Source organism: Rhipicephalus microplus, chromosome 9, assembly GCF_043290135.1.
Source record: "Rhipicephalus microplus isolate Deutch F79 chromosome 9, USDA_Rmic, whole genome shotgun sequence".
NCBI lineage: Eukaryota > Metazoa > Arthropoda > Arachnida > Ixodida > Ixodidae > Rhipicephalus > Rhipicephalus microplus.
In genome coordinates, this window is record NC_134708.1 from 104,695,984 (window position 1) to 104,710,734 (window position 14,751).

Consider the following 14,751-nt stretch of genomic DNA (forward strand, 5'->3'; position numbering starts at 1 on the left):
TTTTTACCACCTGGAGAGACAGCTGACTTTATAGGCAGTGATAGTATCCTCATACCTTAACGTCACCAATTTGAAATGTGCAGCATTTATTCGCGAACTTCGGCGACTTTGAGCGTATCAATCAATCAATCAATCAATCAATCTATCTATCTATCTATCTATCTATCTACCTACATATGTAGCCACCAACGACTTTTAGCTCTCCTGGCCGTTTCGGTGGTGGCGATACCAAAATTGGTACGAAATAACGTGATGGTATGATGAGCAATATTTGGCTAGTCACTCATAACACTAAAATCGTGACATGTAAGTCATGAATATGACGATGTATATTTTATAGTCATGCTGCTCTTGCGGAGTTTTCATTACCATGACATATTACAAAACTAGTATGGTATGGCTTGACAGCATGGAGAACATAAGTGACAGACCGTAACGTGTAAATATTGACATGCGTGTCATATAAGTCACGCCTACACACCACGCTCAAGGCACACTCATGGTCGTTCGGCTAGCTTCTCATATACAAAATATGGCACTACGGGACGCGAATGAATGACGAAGGTGTATGACTGCTTCAAACCTGATAATAATGAGATGCGTGTCACGTAAGAACATAAAGACATGCAACGTTCATGATGCGCTCAAAGCCGTTTTTCTAGCTTCGCATGTACCAAATTCGGTATTATGTGACGCGAACGAGCGACTAAGGTAAATCAGACGGCGAAACATGATAATCATGCTATGCGTGTTATGAAAACATGACTAGATGCCACGCTCATAGCACGCTCACGGTCGTATCGCTAGCTCCATATATACCACATTTGGTATCACGTGACGTGGATAGACGACAAAGGTAAATGACTCGTCCGAACATGATAATCATGATATGTGGGTCATGTGAAACATGACTACATGATACACTCATAGCATGATCGCGGCGCTTTCGCTAGCTCCGAATACACTAAGTTTAGTATCACAAGACGTGAATGGACTACGAAGGTACAGAATACGTCCAAATAAGACAATCACGACATGGAAGATATGTGCGGCTTAAATCACGTCCACCTTGTAACGTTGTGCTGTTCTTAAAGTTACAAACCAACCTTTTTCAAGCGCGCTTAACAAATCAACGATGTCTACTATACATGGGATCTGCCAACTTTTCTAACTCGAAATATCTAAATACACCAGCAAACGAAAATACCAACATCGGATTCTGCTGTCCTGCAGAATCGGGAGTGAGTGGTACTGAAGTACTTATCAGGTAATGAATGATCCCCCCGCCGCGCTGGTCTAGTCACTAACGTACTCGGCTACTGACCCGCAGGTCGCGTGTTCGATTCCTGGCGTCGGCGGCTGCATTTCCGATGGAGGCGGAAATGTTGTAGGCCCGTGTACTCAGATTTGGGTGCACGTTAAAGAACCCCAGGTGGTCAAAATTTCCGGAGCCCTCCACTACGACGTCTCTCATAATCAAATGGTGGTTTTGGGACGTTAAACCCCACAAATCAATTAATCAATCAACTTAATGGATGATCCATACGATGTGATGATGAGGTCACAAATTTTCGCGTCCCTTTGCGCGGTGTAACGCCACAAGACGCCGTGTTGGCGCCCTTATTTGGGCGGCAGAAATTCAAAGATAGCGTGAACTCAAGAAAAGAAATTTAAGAGATTTTTGTTATTGTGGTGCCAGCGGTCATGGCTCAAGTTACCTGCTTCTCCACACACCGACTAAGCAGAAAAAGAACATGGGTTTCACCTAGGGGTCACCGTACAATATTGCACAGGTAACTGAATTTTATAAGCAACTTGTTGTGCGCGTGTTTTTTTTAATCACGAAATTGTTTTATGCCGGAATTCAGCGTGTCTTTAGTGACGCATTTCCTTAACAGATATTGCGTAGTAAAACAAGCGCTACCAAATGAGAAAGAAAAGTTTGGCAAATCCCACGTACTGTGGGAATCGATGATATGCGAAGCATGAATGAATAAGCTTGATATGTCACAATAAAACCAGCACAACGCTACGAGGTTGATTTAAATTATGCTGCAAATGACTTCCTTAATGTGATAACCCTGTTTGAGCCTGAAATTTGTGTGCAAAATTCTTTTATGTACATCGCGTGTGCATCATTCTTTCGCCTGGCATTTGTGTGCATTGAGTCATACCAAATCTGTTATATGTGAAGCTAGCAGAACGGCCATGAGCGCGCCATGTGCGTAGCGTGTAGGCATGCTTACATGACACGCATGTCTTGATAATCATGTTTGGACATGTTTACCTTCGTCGTACATTCACGCCACGTAATACCAAATTCGGTATATGTGCAGCTAGCGAAATAGCCGGAAGCCCATCATGAGCGTGGTATTTTGTCACGTTGTTACCTGACACGCATGTCATTTTCATTATGTTTGCACCAGCCCTATATCGTTGTCAATCAATCACGTCACAGAACACCTAAGTTTGGTAAATGTGGAGCTAGCGAAATGGTCGAGAGGGCACTATGAGCGGGGTATTAGTCATGTTTTGCTTGACACGCATATTATGATTATCATGTTTTACCAGTCATATACCTTCGTCATTTACTCCGGTCACCTATTACTAAATTTAGTATATGTGAAGTTAGTGAAACTACAACGAGCGCATCTTGAGCGTTGCATGAATTACTGTTTTTACATGACACCCATGCCATGATTTCTACGAGAGGACCCTTCAGTTATGTTCGCCATGCAGTCATGTCGTACCATAAATGTTTTGCAATACGTCATGCGAATGAAATTGTCGCAGGAGCAGCAAGACCACGACATGTAAGTCATGACATATATAAGTCGCTGAATTTTGCTAAGAAATGCTTCGCATTCAGAAGTTTTCGAATAAAACTATGGAATATAATATAAGTTGCTGAAACAGAGATGTAAAGAAGCCAGTATATCCACTGCATGTGCGTTTCTTTTGCCGCAGCCCTCAGGACCAAAGCGTTGAAAATGAGAGGCCACAGAACCTGATTGGTTTAAAAATCGACTAAGCGGCCATGACGTTTTATTCATGCGCACAGTTTCCAGCTAGTTTAAGGAGGAACTAGCATCCTGGTATTTTTACAACAAGATTTTTTCAGTCAAAATATTCAAATGCGCGTGTTCAAGTTACGCATCGCACTTTCGAATTCATTTAAGCAGCCCCATTGTGATTGGGCTCGACATATTTGAAGAATTATCTATATTGTGTATTTTTAACCAACAGTTCAAACTTTCAATGAAATAACTTTCTCAACTTCCAGAAATATTTATTAAGAATCTTTTTAGTCACATTTCACGAAAACTTAAACATCCAGAACTCCAAAAGGTAGACTTACAATTGAGAGAAGGAACAGGTAAGAACGATTCGCAGGGTGTGTCATCATTGACATAGGTTGAACCCAACCGGAACTGTAGTAGCTCAAAGGGTATGTTAGATGGGTCACAGCGATGAAGTGCGTAAGCCGCAATGTTCTGAAAGAGAGCACGTGATAAATTGTAACTACATTAACGCGATTCTGTTTTTCAGCGTTGACCAGAACATTATTCTTACGTGGCTTCTTAACTACACTCTCAATCAATGCATACATGAAATATTAGCTGTAGCCGGAAAACTACACGAGAATGAAAGTTTTCGTGGTTTTACCTAAGACACCTTCCTATTTTACGCGTCAGCAAAGTTTTCAGATAAAGGCTTACGTAATCATGATGGCATACAAGGGACATACAAAACATCACCCTAAACACAGGACAAACCCGGTCGCAGAAGCCGCTGTCCAAAACTCTTCATTTAGCTTGATACAACTGGTAATGCCGTTCACTAGATTTTCAGCTGGCACACGTATATATGAAAGAGGACGCTATTTCTAAGCAGACTAGATTTTTCACCAACCTAATCACTTTTTATGGTGTATGGTGTGGCAATGGGTGTTTCAATGAATTTACGTTTTATTTTCCACGCAAAGTATTTTAAGCTGACTTTGATCTTACTTTATTATTTTTCAGTTTTAATAGTTGCGGATGGTCATATAGTCGAAGTATGGTTTGTACTTGTGAGCTGACTGCTTCCGCTGTACACATTATAGGTTATCTGGTTCCATCAGAATATTAGCTGCAACATGTGGATATGAAAATAACATCTGGCGCAAGTAAAAGTGTTGGATGCCTTAGAGAGGTACTGACACCAAATTCCATGGCCGAGATAGCCTGTGTTAACAATTTCCGTGATTATGTATATATTATCTGCAAAATATCAACAGCGAATACACCATGAAAAATATTTTACATCAGTTGATGAGTTTTATTTATGAAGGCATTCGCAGCGTCAAAAGGGACTCTTGGTGACCCCCTTACTTCTTTTATGCCACCACGCTGCACCCAATTGAACAAGTTTCAAAGACTTCATAGCCGTCTTTTTTTTCTTCTTATGTCACCTTTGCTCGAGCGGCTGGTCGCAAGTGCGTCGCTGCTGTGCACGCGTTGAAAATTATATGGTTGGTGACATTGCCGTTCTTTTTTCTATTCGAAAGGAATTATTCATGGTAATCATGCGAAAGTGTGCCACAAATCTGTATGCAGACGTGATCGATTGCTGCACACGCAAGGTGGCGATAGTTGCACGCGGCGGCTTGTCTTTCTGGAGCTCTTTAAATTGATTTGTTGGGTGCAGGAGCAAATACTTTGCTGTATTGTGACTAACCCCACCCCCCCTGCAATACAGAGCAACAAAAACGTGAGGCAAAAGTTTTTTATTTGTATCCCTTTAAAGAACTTGTAAAGTGCTTGTAATTTGTACCCCTGTGGTTATCGGTACTGGCCTCCTCCTTAAAGTTGTACTATTAGAAAATCTATAGTATTCTTGTGTAGGGAGCTACAAGTACAACTATACTACTATGAAATACATGAGACGAAACTAACACCCCGGAAGATAGTTTTATTGGGCAATGTAGATTACTACGTCAGTTCACAGAACGTTTCTGCTAAGTCTTCTTTCCCACCGATGTACACAAGGCGAATCATATGTATGCTTTTCGATTGCTGCAGCGCACTATAACTACTCAATTACAGTCTGAAAACGATTTTTAAAACAAAGGGTTGATAATCGTGAATGTGAAATAAACATTGCGGATGATGATGATATATGGTGTTTTTGGCGCAAGGGCCATTTGTTGGCCAAAGAGCGTCATTTCATCTTACTAAAAATATAGACAATGATTGTGATAAGCGGCTGTATAAGGGCCATAAAATTCGTCGCGATAAGGCGGGTAAGAGCATACAAGTAATAAAATGATCACCATGCCGTGAAAGATGTGTGTGGTGTGAGTGATGACAAAAGTTGGTGATAATAAAGACGATGGTGGATATGTATGGCATTAGCACAAGTGCCTCACTCGTTCATACCCTTGGGTCCAAGGGCCGTGAGGCAAGTGCTTTCTTGTGTAACCTCCGCAGCGAAAACCTCTCTAGAGAGGTCGTGCTACGGAATGCCCGGGTATATGATATGAAAATTATGAATTTCTTTTAAAAACGCTAACAATGATTTATGACTAAAAAGCGGTTCCCTACCGACGAACATTGCAGGGTGTAAAGGTATATGCTGTCGGTAGGGTAATGGAAAATGTCGTTTTCTTAAAGTTTCTAAGTGTGTGCACTGGATTAATATGTGAAGGACTGTCAATGCTTCACCACATCTGTCACACAATGGTGGATCGCCACCAGACAAAAGATATGTGTGTGTCGTGTATGTGTGTCCTATCCTGAGTCTCGTTAGTATTACCTCTGTATGACGCGATTTCAATACGGGCAGCCAATGACCAAGGTGTGGCTTAATAACGTGTAGTTTGTTTTGTGTGTGTGTATCCCACTTGCTCTGCCAGTATACCCTGAGGTTTCGTTTGAGAGACGGCTTAAGATCAAGGGCCGGGATTGATATGGGTGTAGGGGCAGTGCTTTTGTGGACGGATGCAGCGAGCTGATCCGCCCTCACGTTGCCTTGAATCTCATGGTGCCCTGGCACCCAGCACACTACAACATGTTGGTTGAGTGTGTAGAGTGTGCATTAAACGGAGTAAAGTGAAACGAGGACAGAGTTTTTTTTTGAATTTTAAGACTGTGCAGAGCCGTTACCACACTGAGGGAGTCTGTAAAAATTACTGCTTTCTGTATTTGTAATTTTTTATGTGTTGAACTGCCACAAGTATCGCGTAAGCTTCTGCTGTGAAAATACTTGTGCCTGGATGTAGAGGGCCAGCATCCGAAAAGGAAGGGCCAACAGCAGTGTAGGACACAGAGTAGTTAGACTTTAAGGCATCTGTAGAGAACTCAGGACGTGTGTATTTGTGTTGAAGTTCCAGGAAGTATGTTTCAATATGGGCAATAGGCGCATGTTTAGTAATTTCTAAGAAAGACACATCGCAATCTATAGTCTGCCACTGCCACGGTGGAAGGTATGCTACAGGAGCCATTAAATTGTGTTCGAGTGACACTCCAGTGTCCTCAGCTAGACTCTTCAGGCGAACAGAGAAGGGCTGCCTCATTGAAGGCCTGTTTTGAAACAGAATGGAGCTCGACAAATCATTAATAGTAGAGTATGAGGGGTGCCTCTTGTCTGCTTTCACCTTAAGAAAATATACAAAGGACATGTAAGTTCTTTGCAGATGAAGTGACCACTCATTTGACTCAACGTAAAGGCTTTCTACGGGGCTGGTGCGAAAAGCACCCATAGAAAGGCGGATGCCTAAATGTTGCACGGGATCCAGCATCTTCAGAGCGCTTTGAGTCGCAGACTGATAAAAAATGGCCCCATAATCTAAGCGGGTGCGAATGACGCTTCTATACAGATTCAAAAGGCATTTCCTGTCACTACCCCACGTAGTACGTGACAACACTTTTATAACATTCATGGCTTTTAAACATTTTGTTTTTAAATACTTTATGTGTGGTACGAAGGTCAACTTGTTGTCCAAGATTAAGCCTAGGAATTTATGCTCCGCATTCAAAGACAGACGTTGGCCGTTCAGTTCAATGTCGGGTTCTGAGTGCATGCCTCTCTTTCGGGAGAACAAGACACACGTGCTTTTTCCTGGGTTTAGCCGGAATCCGTTTTTCTCTGCCCATTTGGAGACCTTGTTTAAACCTAACTGATCCTGCCGCTCACACATTGCTAGGTTGCATGACTTAAAGCCAAGCTGGACGTCATCGACATATGTGGAGTAAAACATGTTGCGGGCGATGGACAGGTGCAAGGAATTCATTTTAATAATAAAAAGTGTACAACTAAGTACACCACCTTGCGGTACTCCCGTTTCTTGCACAAATGTTTGCGATAGAATACTGCCCACACGGACACGGAATTTCCGATTGGACAAGTAACTCTCGATTATGGAAAGCAATCTACCGCGCACAGCCAGGTGAGACAAGTCTCTTAATATGCCAAAACGCCATGTTGTGTCGTAGGCCTTCTCGATATCGAGAAACACTGAGAGGAAGTATTGTTTGTGGACGAAAGCGTCTCGTATCTGGGCCTCGATACGCACCAGATGGTCGGTGGTGGATCTACCCTCTCGAAACCCACACTGAAATTGGTCGAGCAGATTGTGTGTTCTTCAAGGAAATGTAAAAGTCGGTGGTTTATCATTTTTTCAAAAAGTTTACAAAGGCAGCTGGTTAGTGCAATGGGCCTATAACTTGAAACTAAGGAAGGGTCCTTGCCCTGTTTCAAAATTGGGATAACAATAGCCTCTTTCCAGGAAGCAGGGATGGTGCCTGAAAGCCAGATAGCATTGTATAGAGAGAGTAAAGTTTTTCGCGTTTCGAGCGGCAGGTTTTTCAACATTTCATATGTGACACGGTCGTAGCCTGGAGCAGAATTATTGCAAGAGTTTAGTGATGTTTGTAGCTCAGCTAAGTTTAAAGGTTGGTTGTATTCCTCGTAATTTGTGCCCTTGGATTCTAGTTTCTGCTTTTCTATCTTTGCTTTGTGTCTTTGGAAGGCTTCAGTGTAGTGTGACAAGCTAGACACATGCTCGTAGTGTGCACCTAGGAAGTTCGCTTGATCTTCCAGGCTACCACCCTGTGCGTTTACGAGTGGGAATGAGTGTACTTGTCTTCCTGCTACCCTACAAACCATGTTCCAGACTTCAGCCTCTTGTGTATATCAATTTATTTTTGATAAAAACTTGTGCCAGAATTCTTTTCTGGCCTCCCGACACGTTCTCCTGCTTCGAGATTTTATTTTCTTGAAGCTCTCAAGGGTTTCCGCTGTCGGCGAGTTCCGCAGCAACCTCCATGCCCTGTTCTGTTCCTTTCGCGCATTCTGACACTCAGTGTTCCACCACGGAACGTGTCGTTTGCCGGGCCGTCCAGATGTTTGTGGAATGCACTTGGTTGCTGCGTCAGTAAGAAAAGCCGTGAAGTACTGCACAGCTTCATCTATGCCTAACCCGCATATGTCAGTCCAATTTAGGTGAGTAAGCTTTTGAAATTGTTCCCAGTTGGCTTTGTTTACCAGCCATTTGGGAACATGTGGAGGACATTCATTTATTATTGGTGTACTCAAAACTAAAGGGAAATGTTCACTTCCGTATGGCTTATTCATGACTTTCCACTAAAGTAATGGTACAAGTGAAGGAGATGCGATACTGAGGTCTATGGAAGAGTAAGTTTTTTTGGCAAGGTTATAGTATCTTGCCTCTTTCCTATTCAACTTACAAGCACCTGATGAAATGAGGAATTGTTCAATGAGACGACCTCGGGTATCAATGCGAGAGTCACCCTACAGACCATTATGTGCGTTCAGGTCCCCAAGGACCAGATAAGGTTCAGGTAGGTCGTCTATTAAAGACTGGAATTGAAGTTTTTCGAGACGGTGGTGCGGAGGTATGTACAAAGAGCAGACAGTGACAAGTTTGTTTAGAATAACTGCTCGGACAGCCACCGCCTCGAGGGAAGTTTGAAGGGGTAATTGTGTGCATGCTATACCTTGACTTACTATAACCGCTATACCACCGGATGGTAGCATGGCATCATCTCTATCCTTTCGGAAGATTATGTAGTTACGTAAAAAGTTTGTGTTAGTTCGTTTTAAGTGTGTCTCTTGTACACACAGCACTCTTGGATTGTGTTCATGGAGGAGTTCTTGTAAGTCATCGAGGTTTCGAAGAAGGCCTCGGATGTTCCACTGTAATATTTCTGTCTGCATATTTAAACAAGAGAGATGCTGCTGTGTGTACAAAGAGCATCCTGTGTTGTAGTGAGCTCGTTAATTCAGTTTGCAGGACGGTCGTCCGGCCCCGTTATTGTTTTTTTTAGTTTTCTTGGCGCGCTCCAAGGAGGTGCGCCGCTCTTTTGGTACCAAGGGTACCGTTGTATCCATTGCCTCCTCAGAGGCACTGGGTGCCCGCACATGCGAGCTGGTGGTTCGGGTTTTTGGCCTCGCCTGGTGAGGGGAGGTTTGAGACCAGAGGACCCTAGAGTCTCCGGCTTCAATTCGCTAGGAGGCGGAGTAGACTGAACTACTGCCGCCTTGGGGGCAGGGGCCACAGCCGTCGGCTCGCTCGGCACTGGCCGAAGGAGTGACGAGGGCTGGTGCGGCTTTGCCCCCTGACGCGCCGCATCAGCATATGCAGCGCCATAAAATGGCGACACTCTTCGTCTTGCTTCCTTGATTGTGATATTTTCTTTAAGTTTCAATGTGATGATTTCCTTTTCTTTTTTCCAAAATAAGCAAGACCTTGAGTATGCGGCATGATTTCCGTCACAGTTCACACAGTGTGATGGTTCTTCACAATTGTCAGAATTGTGGCCTGACACTCCACATTGTGCACAAGTTTGGTGACCACGACAGCTTTGTCAGCCGTGGACATACTTTTGGCATTTAAAACAACGACGTGGGTTAGGTATGTATGGTCTGATCGACGTCTTAGTGTACCCTGTTTGAATACTTTCTGGCAGAGAACTGGAAGCGAACGTGAGTATTAGGTGTTTTGTTGGTGTTACCTTGTTGTCTCTTCTAATGGTGATCCTTTGTACATTGGTCACATTCTGACTCTTCCAACCCTCCAGAAGTTCCTCTTCAGTCAATCCGAGCAAATAAGCATCAGATACTACTCCACGGGTTGTGTTCATGGATCTGTGTGGCGTTACAGTTTTGGGAGTGTCACAAAAAGTTGAAAGATTCTGTCGCTTTTCATACTGTTCTTTTTCTCGAACTTCAAGGAGGAGGTCTCTGCTGGCCATTTTGGTAACTTTGTACCCGGCTCCTAGAGTTTCTGTGAGACATCTGGCTACTACAAAGGGGGATACAGTTCTGGCTTGCTTGCTGCTTATCTCACTATGCATAACATCAAAATGGGGGAAGTTTTCAGTTGATCGGTTTAAAAATCCTAAGTCTTCGGTGCGTACGCGCTTTGAGGCAGTACGATCATTTAATAATGGTAATGCTCTATGCATGCCAGTTTAATTTTCTTCGGAAGCGTTGGCGGCCACCCACCACGGAGCCCAACGAGGGGACGCTACAAGTTTGCGGGTGCTAAAACCTGCAGACGCCAGCCGTACAACGCTACTATAACCCAATGCGCCTAGACCAAGGTAGGCTATTTGCACAGGGTTAACCCTAGCCGCCAGGAAGTTTGGAAGTAAACAGAAGAAAGGAGAAGATAGGACAGATCAAAAGTGAGAGATAAAGACGAAGATGTAAGGAGAGAGAGATAGGAAAAGGCGACTGCCGATTTCCCCTGGGTGGGTCAGCCCAGGGGTGCCGTCTACGTGAAGCCCGGGCCAAAGGGGTGTGTTGCCTCTGCCGGGGGGCCTTAAAGGTCCAATCACCCAGCGTCGGCTCAACCCCCAGGATCCCGTTTTCCCCGGACACGGCAAAGCCACGCACAGCTAGGCGTGGGAGGGAGTAGAAACTCCCCCGTTAGCTCGGGTCCGTGGTGTCGCTACACACCAAACGCCTTGCGCAGGCGCCCCTGCGGGGATAAACATTGCAGAAGTTACAAAATTAGATATACCCTCAATAATGGTTGATTTTAATTAAACCAACCAGACGAATCGGCCGGACGAAAAAGTTGTACCTTTGAAGAAACGCTTTCTCCGTTGGAGTCTTGTCCTCCAAAGGAACAACGTTTTATCCGGCACAAGAAAGGACAAAGTGATGCACCTGCCAACAAACTTTGTACTTTAGTTTTCATTGTAAAATCGGAGCTTTACCTTCTTAGTAATTTCTTCGGTGTACTGAATGGTTGCCAAGTGCGGTTAACCTATTATGTGTTAATATGGTTTCTGTCTTGCGTAACTTTCAATAGGGAAGATGGTCAATTGTTTTCTTTAGAGTGTCTCTCAGGGGTACAAATGCAATGGAGCTCTGAATTCTGAGTTGTTTTATGAGCATCCTGTTTTTGACAAACATGGGGAGATGACGGCAGATTCCTTTTTTTTTCTTTATTGCCTTCTTGACTACAGGTCAAGCTAATATGCCGATCACTATTACACGTGCTTCATGCGTGACAACGCGTCAAACAAAGATATTACATCTTCATTAGAGTCGATAGTCTTATACACATCTCGCACTTTTATAACAGCTTCCACGAAACACTCATTAACAGATAGAACTCTCACATCACAGTGTCTGTACGATAGCATACTACGCCAAACCGAATGAAGATCAAGTACAAATATAACATCCAAATGTTGCACAGAACTATCACAAGGCAAAAAACGAATTCCATATGAAGTAAGAGGTAAATCTTTTTTTAAAGTTCTCTGTAAAATGTCCCAAAAGAAAATAGCGTTCTTACAATCAATAAACACATGTTCAATGGTCTCAGGTTTGTTACACAGGAGACAGCTGCTTCCCCATGATACATACATCCCTCTCTCTTCAAGCCACATTTTTACTGGCAAGGTTCCCGTATGAAGTTTAAAAAAGAAGGTTTTCACATTGGGTGGTATACACATGTTTTTCACTCGCTTTAGTACGTCATGACCATATGATTTTTCATACCTTGAACGGTACAGGGGCACAGGAAAAACATTCTGTATTAGGTCTTTCATAAGGCGCTTTCTTTTCACATTAGTTAGGTAATCTATCGAAAACCTCGCCCTTAAGAAACGATATGAGAACACAACTTCGCGCAAGAACGGTGACAAGGTGTTTCGTTCTCGCCTGTCTGAAGATACAAAGAAGTCAGGCATGTGGTGTAACAGCGTTGTTTGAAATAAAGAACGTAAAAAAGAGTCTCTCTGGTCTCTAATGAGCAGGAAACGTGATATTACTTGGTTAAGAAACAGATGGCACAGAGACAGCCCTCCTTGCTTAACTCGCCGAAACAAGTTCGTTCTAGATGTTCTCTCCCACGTAGAGCTCCAGATGAACGTGGCGAATATCCTGTGGACTTTGTGAATGGTTTTACGCTTACAACTAAGTACTTGCAAAAGGTACATAATTTTAGCAGCCAGAAAAACGTTGCATACAGCTGACCGAGAGAAAATTGATAAGCCATGACCGCCCCATCCTTCGGCGGTCGCGCGCAGTTCTTCAGCCTTTTCAAGCCAAAATGCTTCACTGTCTTGATACCTGTCCAATGGTACCCCAAGGTAACGACTAGGCGTCGTGAGCCACTGAATATTTCCAAAAGAACTGGGCGTAAGGTCCCAATTACCATGCCATAAACCAATGCTTTTTTCTTTGTTCATTAAACTTCCACTCGTGTCACAAAACCTTTGAGTGATTTTTAATAACGAAGTGACACTCTCTCTATCAACTGCAAAAAAGGCAATATTGTCGGCGTATGCCAAAACACGCACTTCACATGACTGCAACCTGAAACCATTAATCCCTGCATGGTGAATCACTTTCTGACACAATGGTTCCAAAAATAGAGCGAAGAGCAAAGGACTTAGAGGACACCCCTGGCGCACGGAGGAAAGTACATGTATGCGCTGTGAGAGTTCTCTATTTACAATTAAACTTGTGGTTGAAATTTTATATGCCAATTTAATACCTTTACATATGATCGCACCAAGACCAACGTACTCAGCTAGCATGAAGAGTATATTGTGTGGAACCATGTCGAAAGCCTTGGCTAGATCAATTTGCAACATAGCTACTTTTAGTAGCGCAGCGTCACAATACTCCAAAATGCTCCTGGCAACATGAATATTCGTGAATATGCTCCTACGCTTGATGCCGCAAGTCTGATGTGACCCGACCAACTTGTATATAACTCCTTGCAACCTCCTAGCCAGAACTTTCATAAACACCTTATAATCTACGTTTGTTAGCGTGATTGGCCTGTATCCTGTCACTTTGCGTAAAACATGTTGCTCTTTCCCTTTAGGAATCAGCACGGTGTGCGCTCGATTAAACGATGGAGGCAAAGCTCCGCGATCTAAAGACTCTGAAAAAACCTCATGCAATGCGGCGGCCATATCCTCTTTGAACGCCTTGTAAAAGGCGGCATTAATGCCATCTGGACCAGGTGATTTGCCCATGCCGAGATCATCGATAGCCTTCTCAATTTCCCCTATACTAATAGACATTTCCAATAAATGTGTGTCCTCAGCATTAAGTGTCGGCATTTCTATCAAGAACTCATCTACAAAACCCGGCTCCTTTGGTTCGCGATAAGCAAACAAGTCCTGATAATAGTTTTCAAAAGCTGTCATAATATCTTTATGTTCTTTCAATATTTTACCATTCCATTCTATCTCTAGTATGTTGTGAGCTCGAGCATATGCCTTTTCATCTGACAAGGCTCGCTTTGCCGGGGCTTCACCTACGAGGTATCTCTCAGCTCTTGCTCGTATTGATGCGCCTTTATATTTATCTTCTTCAAGACATTCAATTTTGTTTTTGACAACCTGCAGTTGATGTGTGAATAAGCCCGGGTTTTCTGCTTCAATATTCACCAAATCATTTAGCTCTGCCCGTAGCTCACGTTCCTGTTTTCGAGCTTGGTACTGCATGTAGCAACCACACTCTATTGCATTCATTTTTATCTTTTGCTTAAATAATTCTCATCTTTCCGTGGCACTCCTTCCTGCGTTTTTGAAAAAATTCTCGATTTCCATCTTTGTCTTATCTACAAACCCTTCGTGCGTAATTATCTTAGTATTCAGTTTCCATGTTTCCCATACAACCTTCTTTTTGCACTTTCTACCTATCTCAAACAAAACTAAGCAATGATCACTGAAGGAAACAGCATAAACGTCATAGCTCTGACATAAAGGTACTATCTCAGAACAAACATATGCTCGATCTAGTCGTGCGTGACTCGAACCTTGAAAATGTGTGAAGTGCTGGCGACTGCCACCCATCGCAAACAGAGCTACGTCATGTAAAAAGTACTTATTAAGGCTGTCTCTAAGCAACCCAACGCTTTCATCACCTAATTAAGCAGTATACGTGCAATCTTCTTGGGTCAAAACACAATTGAAGTCACCCAACAGAACCACACATTGCTGACATTCAAAGTACGCTTGCATTTCCCGAAAAACAAACATCTGTCTCTCAAATTTGTAGGTGCGTATACACAGATAACTCTAAATTTAGTGATCCCGTAACAAAAGACACACAAAACAAAACGCCCATGTAGGCGACTTTTGACCTCTTCCACTACAATACCAGGAGAGTTCTTGACAAAAATAATACATCCGGCTGATGCTCCCACTGCATAGCTCACACACGCATTGTACCGCAATGAAAATTCTGCTACCAAGCTATCAGTCGCGT

At 43.2% G+C, this 14,751-nt stretch overlaps 1 protein-coding gene across 1 annotated transcript in view; it reads right to left on the minus strand.

The window, feature by feature from the left end:
* Positions 1-14,751, minus strand: part of LOC142772320 (uncharacterized) — a 112,383-nt gene that overhangs the window by 55,883 nt on the left and 41,749 nt on the right. Inside the window, exon 10 of the mRNA XM_075874520.1 lies at positions 3,359-3,494. Within this exon, the coding sequence (XP_075730635.1) occupies positions 3,359-3,494 (136 nt within the window). The remainder of the gene's footprint in view (positions 1-3,358; positions 3,495-14,751) is intronic.